Source organism: Sceloporus occidentalis, unplaced genomic scaffold, assembly GCF_023333645.1.
Source record: "Sceloporus occidentalis isolate IW3139 unplaced genomic scaffold, rSceOcc1.0.p SCAF_1, whole genome shotgun sequence".
Classification (NCBI taxonomy): domain Eukaryota; kingdom Metazoa; phylum Chordata; class Lepidosauria; order Squamata; family Phrynosomatidae; genus Sceloporus; species Sceloporus occidentalis.
Window position 1 is genome coordinate 32,961,096 of NW_028316981.1, and position 15,325 is coordinate 32,976,420.

At 38.3% G+C, this 15,325-nt stretch overlaps 1 protein-coding gene across 19 annotated transcripts in view; it reads right to left on the bottom strand.

Moving 5' to 3' along the window:
• The window catches only part of LOC149321295 (membrane-associated guanylate kinase, WW and PDZ domain-containing protein 1), a 607,636-nt gene that overhangs the window by 14,428 nt on the left and 577,883 nt on the right, over positions 1-15,325 (bottom strand). For 8 of the 19 annotated variants that reach the window (XM_089519129.1, XM_089519040.1, XM_089519058.1 and 5 more), the window contains 2 exons: positions 13,984-14,277; positions 7,724-7,927 (listed from right to left, as the gene is read on the bottom strand). In XM_089519129.1, the coding sequence (XP_089375255.1) occupies positions 7,724-7,927; positions 13,984-14,277 (498 nt within the window). The remainder of the gene's footprint in view (positions 1-7,723; positions 7,928-13,983; positions 14,278-15,325) is intronic. The other 11 variants (XM_089519138.1, XM_089519111.1, XM_089519076.1 and 8 more) reach the window with 3 other exon arrangements.

The following is a 15,325-nucleotide window of genomic DNA, read 5'->3' on the forward strand; positions in this document are numbered from 1 at the left end:
CACATGTTCAACTGGGTGTTATAGTGTTTTAGATAACTAGAAGAATTATATGAAGGTTAGAGTATTTTGGGATATGATGAGAAGTATGGGAGGCATATTACTAGTGTAAATAATTGTTGGTGGTGCAAAGAGATGCTTGTTGTCTGGCACAGGAATATGCAGATGTCTTGGGGAGGAATTTTCTCAAAGTCTGCTTATGGAAATAGAAAGCAGAGATGAGGCTAGGATAGTACTGAAGGCTGGGTGAATGATGCTAATATGGAAGAGAGGGCTGGCATGTTTTAATAAATAAACACATTAAGATGAAGCCCACATTGTTAATGTTATGCTAATGTTTGTGGATAATGGCACTTCTGTCTGCAAATGTCTTCCTGCTAATACTTCTGGTTTTCTGGCATAAAGCTGTACTGTTTTCAATGCAGAAGTCTTGTTTACTGAACTCTGGGGAGAAGAGTCAGTTCTTGACAGTAAGGGGAAGCCATTCATATATTAGAGTCCCAAATCATTTAGAGTTATAAATGTGACTGCCAGCATCTTGAATCAAGATGAGGAGCATATTGTTTGCCAGTGCAATTCCTTTGAGAATAGTATTATATAGTTTCTGTATGATGTTCCAATCAGCATTTTGCATGAGTCTCCAAGAACAGCCCCATGTAAAGCTTCTTGCAACTGTAGAACTGGGATGCACAAACTATTGTGGCTACATCATCCCTGTCTAAAAAGGGGCAGATCAGTCAAATCTGAGCCCCAGCTCCCTGACGCATGGAGTCCATTTGGGCATGCAGTGATCAAAAATGATCGAGAACAGGTTTTCTCAACTTGAGTGCTGTTAGACGTCACTAGACACAAGAACGTTGATGCAGGGATTCCTTGAGACTTGAAAATCATTTCAGGGGTTCCTCCAGAGTAAAAACGCTGAGAAAGACTGATCTAGAAGTATTCCCAAAACACACATGATTTCTTCTGGGAGGCATGACACTGAAAGAGGTCTTGTAGCACCTTTGAGACTAAATGTGAAAATAAGTTGTAGCATAAGCTTTTGTAGACTTGATCTACTTCCTTCCTACATCCAGCTGAATTTGGTACTTTCCTTGGGAGTAGAATTCAGAAACATAGCCATGTTAGGCTGGAATATCAGTATGCAATGGTATCTTGTAGCACCTTGGAGAGCAATTGTGCAAAAGAAGTTGTAGCATTTATGCTACAAATTCTTTTGCACAGTTACTCTCCAAGGTGCTATAAGATCCTGTTGCATACTGATATTCTGTTATTCCAAACTAACACAGCTATGTATCTGAATTATATTCCCAACTGACTTAGAGTGACTATCCAATTCCTGAATCTAAAAATCACCAATCTACACATCCTCCAATTTATTAGGATTCAGCTTCAGTTTATTTGCCCTCATCCTATTACAGCTTCTAGGCACCGGTCCAGGACTTGAAAAATCCCAGATGACCTTGATGAAGAGGAGAACAAAGGCTGAGTTTCATCAGCATAATGATCCCACAATATAGTCTATCAAGCAGGATTACACCCGCAATGCTACTAGCTCACCACTATGTTTTTTAAGTTTCTGGAAAGCCCACAATCAGGATATGTTGGCAAGAGTTTTTTTCTAGTGTTAATCCCACTGAGGGCATACTACTCATGAAAACAAGAGGTTTCACATTTCCCTGCTTGCCTTGGAATCTTGCATGCCTAATCTTCTCATGACACACTGGCTCTCTACTTGTTAGTGTTTCAGTGCAATTTTTTACTTGTTAACTAAGGCCTGGTACAGACGAGCAAAAAGCGTCGTCCTGCGGGCAGGGTGAGGGCTGAACGTCCCAATTCAGATGGCACACACAATGATGATGTCCCTTTGGCACAGTGCCCAAATGGTGCTGACCCAGAGGGGCGTAATCAAGCCGCCCAGCAGCTGCTATGGTGTTATTTCGCAGGCAAAAAAAGGAGCCAAAACCCCCCCCAAACAAACAGAAAGCCAACATCTTTACACTGTTTGCAATACCTAATCCCAATATTTCATGAATATTGGCGGATAAAATAACATTTGTCTGATAGAGAATGTAGTGTGGTCTCCTTTATTTTTTGATCCTCAAAACAGCAAGTATATGCAGCATGCATCATTGCTATAATGCAGTTCCCACTGGCAAGATTCCAGATCTGCAGCACTGGCTATTTTGTTAACTAGAAGTGAAATGATACATTTGTCCAACAGTTTCCAGAAAAACAAGACAAGCCTTGTTTTTAAAGCACTCTATACTGTAAATACCTCTATTTAAAGCAATCTATACTGTAAATACCTCTGTATTACATTATTTTTGTGTAATATTTGACCAGTTTCAGGCATACTGCAATGAAATCTCTTGAAAACTGAGGTTATTCTCTTCTCCCAAGTTTCTTTAGAAGTCTAAGATCCCAAACGAAAAATCTGTTATTAGTCCTAGCCTGCCCAAAAATGGATCTTTGTAGGCTGGGTGTCTACAGTACTCAACCAAAGGCCATTTGGAAACTGCCTTCTGAATCTATCTATCTATCTATCTATCTATCTATCTATCTATCTGGGTGTGTGTAGATATGTGCCTACTCCTACAAAACCTATACACAATAGCATAGGCTGACTCATGGGCACTCTTCATAGATCAAGTAATATAGAATATTTAATCAAATGGGGGAATATTCCGACTAGACAGGAATGTATAAAGATGGAAAGAATTAAAAAAAAAGGAGGGGAAAAGAAATACAGTTCAAGCTCCAATGAAACAAAGGTCCAAAACACACTCTAGAAATAATCCAGTTTGAGACCGCTTTAACTGCCCTGGTTCAGTGGTAGGCAATCCTGGAAACTGTAGTTTATTTTGGCACCAGATCTCTCTGACACAGAAGACTAAATGTCACACAGACCTACAGTTCCCAGAATTCGCTAGCATTGAGCCAGGGCAGTTAAATTGGTCTCAAACTGGATTATTTCTGCAGTGTGTTTTGGACCAAAGTCTTTGGCTGTTTAGAAAGGAAATGGGAAATGGGAATGGCACACTTCCCACCAGAAAGGGCAACTCTAGAATGCTCCAGACAAGGCTTGATACAGTTGTAGAACCATCATGTAATTTACAGAGCCCAAAAAGGAAGGAAAATCAGTTCTCCTTAATGACTGGTGGATGACATGCATTTACATCTAGAAGGGGGGGAAAAGTAATAAAGTAATATTACTTTATATCAGTGGAACCTATTTGGATCTTACACATGGTGAAAACATCAACACACAACATGGTGAAAACAGTTAGGAATATGTGAGTGTATTGAAAAATCCAGTGAAATTGTGGGCCACAAATGAGTCTTATAAAAATTCACTCATAAAATTAAGGCCTAAGTCCCATTGTTAGTTCCAGCCTGAGCCAATCCATTGAATTGATGGGAACTTGATGTATCAACTTTTATGTAAATTATATATGATTCAATGGATTTACTTTAGTTAGGACTAACAATTAGATTTATCAACTAAATTTAACTGCGTTGGATTTTGTTAAAACGAGCATTTGAGAAGAGTGGCCAAATGTCCCACCTGAAAATAGTCCAAATGAGATTAACAGGTGAAAGAACACCTCAGTTCTCTCACCCACCATTACATATATTTATTATTCATATTTATTAACTCCTATTAACCTAGTCCTCTAACAGATGAGTGAGAAGGATGTAGCTCTGGACTTGGGCAATTTGCAGTAGGCCAAGGAGGATTTGTGACAATAGTTGCAACAAACTGCTTCCTCGCTCTAAAACTATCTTGCTGAGACAAAGACAACTTGGGATAATCCACAACAGAAATTTTGTTTAGAAAGACTGAAGGATTTATTTAATTCTGCTATGCAAAGCAAATGTCTAAAAGCTAAGAAATACTGAATTCTAAGAGAATGGTTTTTGCACTATGCTCTGATCAGTGGGTTGGAGAATTCTAGTCAAAAAGACGGAGAGTGGATCAGCCATCCTGCCCACCCATTCTATTATACAACATGCATTATGTTTCATTGTTCTTTGAAAATCTAGAATACTCTCCAAAGTGAAACCATATCTTAGCAACCTAATATTTATTTAGGTCTTCATTTTATTTAAAATATTTTTAGCCTCAAAAATGCTCAAAGCAGCCAAAACAAAACAAAAATAAAACCCAACACTATAATGTTACAGTTTAAATTTTACTGTCTTAAATGTTGTTAGTATATTAGTTAGAAACTAATGCTGAATCATTCAAATACCAAAACAGGTATATTAGGTAAAGTGATGAATCAGTTTAATGAATAACAGAATTATATCCTATTAACTGATGACCTTTTAACATGTCTGACCTGTCTTTGAACAACACTTCTATCCAGGATCTCTGAAACTAAAAGGCAAACTCTCTCATAACAAACAAACAAACAAACAAAAATAAGTCTTTTAAAGGCTCCCTTGATCTGGACATAAAAACAAAGCTTCTTTTCAACAGGCTTAAAATATGGCTATATGCTTATCTCTTTTGCTTCCTAACCTTGGTTTGAACACATAAAACGTCTGGATTATTCTACAATGAAATGCAAAGGATGAGAATCAAATATCCCATCCCTGCATGCATCGTCATCCCTTAACAATGAAAGCATATTCAAAACCTACAGGATGTACACATTAGATTTAGTGATGGGTATTTTAAGCCTACAAAAAAGGAGACAGAGACATCAGCAGTTCTCTAAAACTAGGGAATCTGATTCAAGATTTCTTAATGCATTGCCCGCGAGGTTTGGACAGGGATCATAAGTATCACAGGGAGTGCTTTTTCCAGCTGTAACTCTGCATTTTCAGAAGAAGGTAGTTCTCTCCATCCCTGACCCTATTGGGTACAGTGCCAAAGGCAATTCAAGCATATGCTGCCTATACTCAAACACTGCATCCCTCTAACAGCTGAACTGCTAATTTATAATTTATTTATTTTGCATGGAATATGATATCCTAAGAGCTTCTCAAAGCCCAGACTATTCTACACAAATTTATACAGAATTTGAGATCAGCAAGAGAGGCCTTTCTCTTGGTCCCACCACCTTTGGAGGCAGGTCTGAGGAGGCAAGCACCCTCCCTGTTGTCCAATTGCTGGCAAGCAATGACCTTTCTCTTCAGTCAGATCTCCCATAACTACCTGGAGAGTGTTTTGAAATGGATAAGATGGACTTTTTAATATTTTATTTGTATCATCATCATCATCATCATCATCATCAAAGAGATATATACTGTTTTATTTATGACCAACTGGATTTGAATGACTAGATAATTTGAATTTTAACAAGCATGAGTTAATAGTATGATCAGTTTAATTTGAATTTTAATAAGCATAATTTACAGGGTACTTGCGCATCTAACTATGTTCAAAACCACCTTGCATGTCAGTTCAACCAATCAGTCAGTCAGTCAGTCAGTCAGTTCTTGCAACAATTAAATGAATGTTAAAATACCAAAGGCTAGACATGGCAAAGAGTATGAAGGTAGCATTAGAAGTGTGAGAAAAACATATGCAGTTAATACATAGTCAGTAAATAAAGAGATAGAATGGTCATGAGGGAAGATTCACCTAATTAACAGCACAAGATCTCTAAAGCCCCATTTTATGATCTAAAAATACTGTATCTATTTGACTATAAACTGACCTCATGTTCAGGACAGATTTTGGGGCCAAAATTATGGATTTTCATATGACCCATAGATAAGTCAAGGGTAAAGATTAGGACGTAAAGAACAAAGCAAAAGAAAATGATGTTAAAGAATACCGCTATTTTTCCACCCTGGCATTCAAAAAGGCCAGAAGTAGTGCCACAGCAGAGAGAGTAGAAGGGGTCAGTGTTTCTTTTAAGTGTTCTCAGGATGGACTAATCTCTCACTTTTCGCCACTCTACTAAAATAATGGGATGTTTTTCTTTTTATATATATATAAGTACAGTGCTTACACTGACATATAGATAAGTTGACCCAGGTTTTTTGTGACAATTTTTTACTAAAATTTCTGGACTTATACATGAGTATATACAGTAACTTTATTTAATCATAATCAAACTGTGTTGAAACAGCATGGGGAAGAGCATGATAGCTCTGCTATCTGCTATTACAATTTCTGTCACCATCCTATTTCTATCACTGGGTATAGCTACACTGCAGAAATAAAGCAGTTTGAGACTACCTTTACTACCACGATTCTATTCTACACAATCCTGTGATTTATAGTTTGGTGAGGCACCAGAAGTTTCTGACAGACCAAGCTGAAAACTCACCAAACTACAAATCTCTGGGTCCCACGGGATGGAGCTATGACCGTTAAAGGGGCTATCAAGTTTGTTTATTTTTGCAGTGTGGAAAAGCTGACCCTCTTATGACTAAAGGATGACTTTCTGAACATGAGAGCCTCTCTGTGAGAAATTGGATGTTTTCATGTTTCCAACTCAAGTGGAAAACTGCTGTGGATCCTCTTTTTGATCTATTGTCTGTTAGGTGTAGCAGGAGATAGAACCAAGGTTGGAAGTTATGTGTGCTGGTGTGGTCTTCTTTTCAATGTGCCGAAAAGCTGAATAGGTCAAATTCACCTTCCTCTTGTGAGCTGTCCATGTAAAAATATGTGCCTGTGTTTCACCTTCAATTGAAAGATCATGCAACCATGAGAACCAGAAAGTGTTGTTCTGGGTGGGAAATAATGAGATTTCCAGAGCGCACAATGCTCTACCAAGTAATATTGGTCTGGAGAATATTGGCAGTGCCACCAGAAGTTAACTAGTCCAAACAGCCAGAACTATACAGTATGGACTGTATCTAATTCTTAGACCCAACAAGAGTAGACCCATTGAATCATAGGAGCTTACATAAATCATAACAACTGTCATCCATTCAATGGCCTCCTCTTATCAGGGCTAACAATAGGATTTAGCCTCATCCATCTTTTCAAATTTTGATACAGAAAATCACCCAACCATTTAATTATGCTTTCACAATATGACATGACAAACAATGGTCTTTGACACCTTATCTCAGAAATCATTGATCATCATGCCAAAACATGTTTAAATTACATAGTTGGCATGTCAGTGAAATCGCCAGTGGTTCATATTTCTACAAGAAGTTGTCTTATTTTAGGGTGTGTGTGTGGGGTGTGTGTGTAAGGGCTCTTTGGATCACTAAATATCAAGGGGTCTGGCAATGACATTGTGAAAACATCAAGATGTGCTACAGATTGTTGGCAACATTAGTGCAGGAAGGAAGAAAAAGATGGATGGGCTGAGTGGACAAATGTATATCCCAGTTAGGAATCAATGTGGCAACATACTCTTCTGATAACATTAACCAAATAATTTATGTATGGTCTCCACACAATGATGCCATCTTGTGGGATCACTTTTCTTCCATCAGGTAGCATCAATTCCCCCAGCTTCAAACTAACATAAGTATGTTTGCAAAAGCAAAATAATAATAATAATAATAATAATAATAATAATAATAATAATAGCATTGTACATTTTAAAATAATATGTCTGAGACTTTAAAATAGCTCAGATGTTAATACTCCAAGCCTGGGATGGCACAGAGCAACTCACGAGCCCATAACAAGCAATAGCTATGTAAGAAGGGAAGTGGAGGAGGGAGAGAAAGAGAGAAAAAGAGAGAGAGAGAGAAAGAAAGAAAGAAAGAAAGAAAGAAAGAAAGAAAATATATACTTTACCATCCCCTGGAATAATGCGCAGAGTAACCATATTTCCTGCTTCTTTAATTAGGTTGACGATGTCCGAATGTGATTTGTTGGTGATGGAGCATCCATTAACGGCCAATATCCGGTCCCCCACTTTCAGCTTCCCACATCGGTCTGCTGGGCTCCCCTCAATAATCCGACCTATTTTGTGAGGCATGGCCACACATGCATTGCCTGCTTTTGTATTGAATATCGGTTTGTTTGTTTTTGGGGTGTGTGTGTGCAATTTTTTTAAAAAAAATTGTTTATATACGTTGGGAACATGGTGAGGGGGGAAAGGAGAAAAAGGGTTGAAAAGGGAAAGAGAAGGTTAAGGGTTAATTAATTAATGCATCAAGCAAAAGATATTAAAGGATAGCTTTGCTGCCATTGTGCAAAACATTGGCAATTGACGCTGTGGGTGTAAATTAGCACTTGGCAAACTGGCGCTTCCTACATTGCATTCCACAATCCCTTGTATACTCTCACGCACACATTCTCTCCCATTAATATGGTTGAGAATGACATGGCTTCTTTTGATCGGCTGCAAATATGCTCAGCAGTCCCCAAAATAAAATCTCTGGGGATTTGCGCCGCAAACTTGAAACTGTTGGATGGGAATGTAACTCTTTTTTTTTTTTTTTCATTCTTCACTTTATAATATCTTATCTTTGTTTCAGCCACTGGCTGTTAAAGCTTCTGCCAATGTTTTGATCTTTCTCCATTTTGAAAGAGAATTGTACTATAGCTACAGAGGATGAAGAGATTTGTTTGAATTTTGACAACTCAGAGCAATCCATCATATAAAGTGAACATGGCATGGGTAAGAAAGGTAGGGAACTGGGCTGACTTTTCTACAGTGGTCAAAGGAACTATTTAAGGCACTACAGATGGGAACATGATTGCAAAATATGGCCTTTTCAGGGCCTGTGGCCTATGAACGATTGGATAACTCTTCCTTTTTTGTGATCTCATTGGAAAAAATTGGGAAGACCCAAAGCCTGCCCTAATCCCTCTAAAATACACACTTAGAATCTGAGAATATTTATTTGTCAATCTTGCTGGCCTTCACAGAATTTATTCCACATGTTTCTCCTTAGGATAAGAGGACAAGGCCAGGATCCAATAGTCAGTTAGAGGAACTAGACAGGAGGTGATTCCCTTCACACTTCTGCAGCTCCTTGTACACCCTTCAAATCTGCTCTGGAGGACTAGGAAACACCCCGGGGCAGATTTTTAGGTAGTATCAAAGTTTCAGGAGTGAAAAAAAGAAACGAGAAATCCTACTGTACCAACAGAACTACACTAGTGCAACTCTGGATCTTGGCAAGGAACAGAAAAACAGCAAGTGATGATGAATGAATTTATTTCCTTGCAATCACTCCCTAATCTACTTAGATCTTCTTTGTTTGCTGTGTCAGAATTCAATCCTTTTAAGAATGAGGAATGAACAGGAGTAGTAGCTACTGAAAAGGACCAATTATCAGGAAATACAGTGGTGAAGTGGGAACGAGGAGTGGAAATAATATTTTTATTATTCATTCCCAGGTTGAAAAGCAGGGTTTTCCACAGTAAGGAACCCCCAAAAGGAAGAGTAATTGACCAACAAGACTCTTGCACAATTTTCTTCCAGTATTCAAGCATACTGAAATGTTGTGGTGGAATTATTCTGTATAGAAAAAACATGTGATGAAGGTTTGTGTAAAACCCTGTTTTATGTGCATAAAAGAGGGTTCTTGTGCAATCACCCATTTTCCACAGGAACACCTTTTTCTATGCAGGGTTTTTGTTTTTGTTTTTGCATGGACAAAAAATTGTTTTCCAGCTCAGAATGATTCCTCCACACTTCAGAATATTTGAATACAGAGAGACTACTGCAGAAGAATATTCATGCAAAAGACCATGACTGAATTTGGATCAAAGTCAAATATTTTCTATATTGTATGGGTTGTACATCACAAAAGAGTAACAAAGTTGTAGTAATGGGTGGATTGGGTATTAGTTAAAATGCGGACAGAGAGTGATGACAGTAGTAAATATAAAACTATGTTCTAACACATGTTGAAGGAAAGAGTGGAAACAAAGGACCGTATTTGCATATGTGACAACTAAATCCAGTTGTCCAAATGTTTTGTATATAAGCCTGTTAATATAAATGGGGCAATCTAGCACTGTCATTATGTTTTTAGGATGCACTGAAGAAGAAAGTACACGGTCCCCATCAACCCTATGGACTAGATCTGAGGAACACATGGCTGCACATGGGTGGGAGCAGGAATTTTATATATCCGTTGTGTCTGGACTTCTGATGAACAGGCACCACTGGATAAAATCCCACTCTTCTTTACTAAGAAGCTGAAAACTGTTTCTTCCTTTCCAGGAAACTTGCTAAGGACTGGCAGCCAATGGTTCAGGGACTGGCACCAGTTCAGGCCACCAGTTTGAGTAGCCCTTATTTAAAGGGCTGGTTGGTCCAAGATACTCTTCACTTTTAGCTTATAGGATATGGAAATAGAGAGTGCTTCTAACAGGACAAGGGCTATAAGCTTTCATTCCTCATGCAGGACATTAGACTATCTGGTTTTGTTAGAGGTTTATCACTGGCTATTTTGACCTCTTCTCACACATTCCTCAGTTATCCTAGCCTAGTTTGAACTCTAGCACTATACTTTGTTAACTCAGCTCAAGTTTGGGGATGTACTTTGGCTGTTCTCTGACCTGACATTTAAGTTTGGCTTTAAGTTTCCAACTCAATTTGAGATGTATCAGTCAGACCACAACAAAACGCTGGCCCTTGGCTTTAGGTCTGTCCATATTTGATGTATCTTACCACAATTTAGCTTTCCCAACATTTCACATTAACATTTGGGTGTCCTCCAAAAAACCATGCATGACAGGTGGAGACCACCGGGTATATCTGGAATGAAGCATCTAGTTAGAACTTGCCTGTATCTTTTGCAAATGGGTGGAAATAATGTTAATCCACTCATTCTAAAACACACTTGAATTTCATTTGTATTAGTAATTTTATACCATCATAGAACCAAGAAGATCACAATGAAGGATGAATTAATTTCCAACATGAGCAAATGCTCATTCACCAAAAGAAGGAAACAAGGCTGACAAGAATCAGCTATCACAAAATGTGTAATAGTGAGCCTGACCTCTCCTATACAATATCATTAGCTACCTTACATGAGAACAACTTTTGTTGGCTGAACTATTTACATAAAAAGACAAAAACACTTATGGGTGAGCACTGCATAGCTGAGGACAGGCATCTCATGCAGAATATTGGGAAAGAAATATTTCATGGGAACAGGGTGGGAGGAGGGAGAATCTGAAGTCAAAACATAATACCTGTTTGCACATAGCCTCATATCTTTATCTACGAGGAGTTATTCTTTCAAAAATTAATACATCCAACTATTAAGATTGGTTTGAACAGTTAAAGCCATTAGAACACTTTTTTCTTAAGAGACTAGCCAACTGTATGTCACACAGCTTCATTTAAAACTGATAGTAAAAATCTGTGAACACCAGGTGCCTATGTGCTAAACCATCAATGAAAGAATATTCTCTTTTTGGTAGCCTTCTGCATCTGGGAGTGATTACTAATTTGGTGGGTCTTAACTGGCTTAATGGTTGTACCTGCCTCATGAGCTTATCTGTAATTATCATCTCTTTGTCACCCTCACAGATGGCCAAGAGGGAGGCCCTTTTAAGACTGAACAGCTACCATATGTAACTCCATGTGCACTTTGGTTTTCACTGCAGGAAAGAGTATACAATAATTTCACCCCTTGGGTATCTGCCCAGGAACACTTGGCAGAAGTGATTCAAGAACTCCTAATAAATTAACAGCAGTATGTGTTAATGCTGTAGACAGGAACCAGGAAGATGGGACTTAGCTGCTCCTTACCCAATGTAGGGTAAGACAAGCAATGAACTAAATTTTGTTTTGAAACAGGACAAGTTCAGTCCTGAATGATTAAAGCCCTTGGTGACTCAGTATTTAGATTGGATAGGTTCAAGCTGGCCTGTTTATATTTGGTTAGATCAGATTTCTAAGCCATGGGAGAAGCTCTCCAAATGCCATTTCTTGCTACAAATATGTTTTATGTTCTTTGGAATCTTCAGTTCTACCCATAAGCCAAAGGAAAGACAGAAAATTCCAATTGCCAACAAGTCACAATTGATGGATGCTTGAGTTAATGTAGATCTCATTTTCTCTGATAGCTGAAGGGGATGACCGTGGACCATCAAATATACATGTCAGATCTGAACTGCATGGCTGGAAGGTCCAAACTAGGTTCTTGCATAAATAGGAATGCAGTCATGTACAAAACACTTGCCAATGCTTCAAAATGTGTCTATTCTATGTATTGGCACCAAATGATCTAGGATCTCTGTGCCAATACAGAACCGCTGGAAACACAGCACACCAACATACAAATAACATACATGCATGTGGCGGTGTGAGGGCAAAGACTATCTTAAATTTGATGTTGGCCAGATGGTGCGGAAAATATTAAATATGGACCTCCTGGAGGGGCTGCAGGAGCACTTTCTTATCTGGAATGTCATATATTCCCATTGACTGATGAAGATTTTCACAACAGCACTTACCGTGGGATAAGTGCTGGTAAAACGCTGGCAAAATGTCATGGAAGTGCACATGTATGAAAGTCTGGTGCACTTCTGAAACTTCAGGAAATTGTCCCCTTGCCTCTAGCATCCTTGAAACGTTCACAGAGCAGCAATTTCCTATGAACTGAAACTTTGCATTCATAGTTTACTGCTGCTCCGTGAATGATTCAAGGACACTAGCAGTGAAGGGACAATGCCTTGATGTTTCAGAAGCGTGTCAGGCTTTCACACACACACACACACACACACACACACACACACTTCCCTGATGTTTTACCAGCATTTTACCAGTGCTTACCTCACAGTGAGAGCTAGTATGAAAATCATCAATAAAGTCTGAAATAAATTGCCTTTTCCTAACAATCAAGGAGGCCATAATTCTAAAGACAGTGAGAAGACTGAAAAGTTGCCACGAAAATATTGCAAACAGAACTGAAGACTAGCACTCCGAATCTTAATTAGCTGCTCATAATTCAGTGAAATTCTCTTCCTCCTTGTCCTCAACATAGAAATAATTAGTTACTCCCAAAACTCTATTTCCTTCCTTTATGTTCTTCCCTTCATGGAATATTCCAGTAGATGAGGTGCACTGCAAAGGTTAAGTTAATGAATGTGAAAGCACATTTTATGTACTAACATTGAAAGGCCATGTGTATTCCTTTTTTTAAAAAATGTTATTCACTTCATAAAGCATAAAGCACCCTTTATTATTAAAACTTCTCTTGCAATGTTCCAGGGACAGCCATCTGCTTTAGAGGCCAGTAAAACACAAGCCTAGAGTCTCTGGTGAAAAGTTCACTGAGTGACAACCTTTTCTACTGCTGCTGTAACTGACAGTTATTCAAAGTTCAACTAGTCAGAAACAAATTCAGTTTTGACTGAAATCTGGGAGGCAAACAGTTCCCAGTGTTTAACTTTCCAATTAAACATATTAACTGAATATAAAGGGATGTATCCAAGAATGGTAAGTAGTAATTGCAACAATTATTCTCGCTGTATGTATGGTGACACATATCAACTGAGACTCAGTGCATGGATAGTGCTCTAACCAATGACAGCTACTTTTTTTCTCCTTTTCTTACCCAACAATTGGTTATAAGTGGAGACTTAATATGAGACTGTCTCCAAGGTGCAGCTAAACAGAGAAGCTGGAAAATCCCACCCTATTAATGGCATAAACCAAAAAACTCCCAAATTGATCTAGTGCCGTACAGAGTTTGGAAACATTAGTTTTTGCACTAATACCTTGACATTACCTCATTAAATGAAGTTACTTCACTAACAGTGAAATGTTATGAAAATTCAATGAATATTAATTTGTTGTTTAATTCATTAATTGTTAAATTTAAAGATAGCATTTAAAAGTACTAGTGCAATCAAAAACAGAGCAAAATGGTGCCAAATTTTAACTCTATGGCTACTTTAACAAGTAAAATAACAAATTCTAAATTCATTATTGGAAATTTAATAAACTGGGGCAACATTTTAATGTTTAATTAATTATTTCCAAGCTTTGACTTCTTCCTGGGAGGGCAAACTATTGCCAGAATACAGCCAAATAAAACAAAGGAATAAGATCAATTTGAAGAATATTCAGAACTTACCAAAAGTTGTTCCAGCTTCTGGTCGGCTAACTGAAGACACAATGACGAAACCAAAGCCTTCATTTTCTCCCCGGCGTATTTCCACATCATATGGCTGCACCACAGTGCTGACAACGCCACTGCCTCCCCCACCTCCGCTACCAATCCCACTGGTACTGCCACTGCCTGAACTGACAGTATTGAGTGAGTTCTGGCTGCCCTGTGGAGTGCGTTTCTCCTCCGTCAGAGAAGCAGGCTGGTTGCTGCTGTGATGGGAGGAAGCTGGAGATGGAACCTCATTCTCTGCTTTTGGGACTGTGTGAAAAAGATACAATTCTCAGTTAGCAACTTTCTCTTGACATTATGTTTTGAATATTATTACAGAAATAACTGGAAATGAATTATTAAAATAATGCACCTCCAGCAACAAAACAATTAGACAGTTTACCATCCAAATCCTATAATTTAGCCTTCCCCAATCTAGGTTCCTTCAGATATTTCACATTACAGCCCCCTTCAGTTCTAGCTATTATTGCAAATGGTCAATGGGGAGAAGAGTTGTAATCAAAAACATTTTCGGGAAGGGCAAGTGGTTGAGTGTCCTTTCAGACATTTCTTTTCATGCACTGAAGTCATCAGAAGCTTCCTTTTTGTACTATATCTCTATTTATCCACAGATTCAAGCATCCACAGTCTGAAAATATTTTAAAAATGTATAAATTCCAAAAAACAAACCTTGATTTTACCATTTTATATAAAAACAGCATTTTACATAAAATACAGCATTTTACTATGCCCCAGATTTTGGTATCCACTGGGGGTCTTGGAACCAAACCCCAACAGAAACCAATGGCCCACAGTATATCACATGTATCAGATGAAAAATGAGTGTGTGTGTGGTGGGGGAGGGAAGGTCTGTTAAATCCTGATAAATCCTTCATGCCAGGCAACACTTCAGAAGACTCTGCTGAGAACATATTGCTGGACAAATGAACCTTGGTCAGACACAGGCAAGCAATTTTCCATGCTTGAACCTGAACATTAAACATACTCAGTTTTATAATACTGCTGGTTAATATGGTCCCTCTTCATAGGTAGCACTGTGATCCTTCCACAGTATTCCTTATACAGGTCCAACAAGGAAATAGCTTTTTAAAATGTAAATGAAACCTAATGGGTAAACCCATCAGGTACCTTAGAAAGTACCTGCATATCCCTTCTAATAAGTCAGCTTCTCAGCTTGAAAGCATTTGGCTTCTATGTCTAAGAAGCTTTAGCAACAACAAAAGTGAACATGAAAAACAAAAACAAAAAAATATGAAAATGTGTATTCCTGTTTTTTCCCTTTTGCAAGAATAGAGTC